Genomic DNA, 1,194 nt, shown 5'->3' with positions numbered 1-1,194 from the left:
ATATATATATGTGTGTGTGTGTGTGTGTGTGTGTGTAAATATAGTTGAAATTTATAGGAAAACAAAAGACGAAGTAAGTGTATTAGTTTGACGCTCGGGAAAAATGAAAATGTCTTTTGTTTCGAGCCTACGCTTCGAGTCCCTAAAGATATACATCAGACAATGTAACCTTCATATCTTCGGCCTGATGAGTAGCTAGTGGAGTACCCCTTGTTGAGTAATTATTACTTCCGAGGATCTACTAGCTAGGAGAAAAACGTAGCCTGGATTTTACCTGCAACACTTCGTTTATTTAGACTTTTATTCACATTCATAGCAACTTCAGTTGTTAACTGGGAACTAAAAAAAAAACTTTTTTCAGCTTATCGAACTTTGATATAGGAAAAACCTACAACCATCGGCTTCATTAATCTATTATTGTTCCTGAAAGTCATTTTTTACACCTACCACGGACTGGTCGAAATTTACTAACTCCCTACACGTTGATCCTTGGATCTTATAATCACATACACACACAATATATATATATATGTATATATAATATATACATATATACACACACATATTAATTTATACAGAAATAGCAAGCCTTTATGTGCTTGTATATGAGAGTTTGCAAGAAAATGGAGAGAATGAGAGAGTGAAAAAGAACAGGAGAGAGAGAGAGATAAAGGAAGAGAGAGAGATAAAGGAAGAGAGAGAGAGAGAGGGAATTCATCTGTAAGCATCAGATTATTTTAGTTTCAATATAATCCCGGGAAATCCAGAAATACAAAGCAGAAGCTACTCACCTAGAATTCGAACCAACACATTTCTGCTCATTCCTTCCCCCTTTGAATTGGCCGCAGTACACGTATAGTCACCATCATCGTAGGCGCTTTGTACATCTTCCACTGTTAAGGTTCCGTTTACCACCTTTTGCCGATGGTCTATTGGTAATGCCTGCGAGGCTATAAAAGTGAGATAAATTTTGAAAGCATTGAAATATAATATTTGTACGTAAAATGTATGTATAATTGTGTATATAAATACACTTGCATCAATACACATTCACACGCACATCACACACACTCACGTACAAACGCACAAACACGTACACACGTGTACATATTCAGTAAGATATATGAACGAATTATAGCATAGATTAAACATGTAGAATAGGTTCGGTATATATATATATATATATATATATAT

At 34.8% G+C, this 1,194-nt stretch overlaps 1 protein-coding gene across 2 annotated transcripts in view; it reads right to left on the bottom strand.

The window, feature by feature from the left end:
* LOC106868349 (cell adhesion molecule Dscam2) overlaps positions 1-1,194 on the bottom strand; it is a 267,763-nt gene that overhangs the window by 57,953 nt on the left and 208,616 nt on the right. For both annotated transcript variants that reach the window (XM_052968241.1, XM_052968242.1), the window contains one exon: positions 792-950. In XM_052968241.1, coding sequence (XP_052824201.1) covers positions 792-950 — 159 coding nt within the window. The remainder of the gene's footprint in view (positions 1-791; positions 951-1,194) is intronic.

This window comes from Octopus bimaculoides, chromosome 5, assembly GCF_001194135.2.
Source record: "Octopus bimaculoides isolate UCB-OBI-ISO-001 chromosome 5, ASM119413v2, whole genome shotgun sequence".
Classification (NCBI taxonomy): domain Eukaryota; kingdom Metazoa; phylum Mollusca; class Cephalopoda; order Octopoda; family Octopodidae; genus Octopus; species Octopus bimaculoides.
The sequence above is the reverse complement of the archived record's forward strand: the minus strand, read 5'-3'. Positions and strand labels throughout refer to the sequence as shown.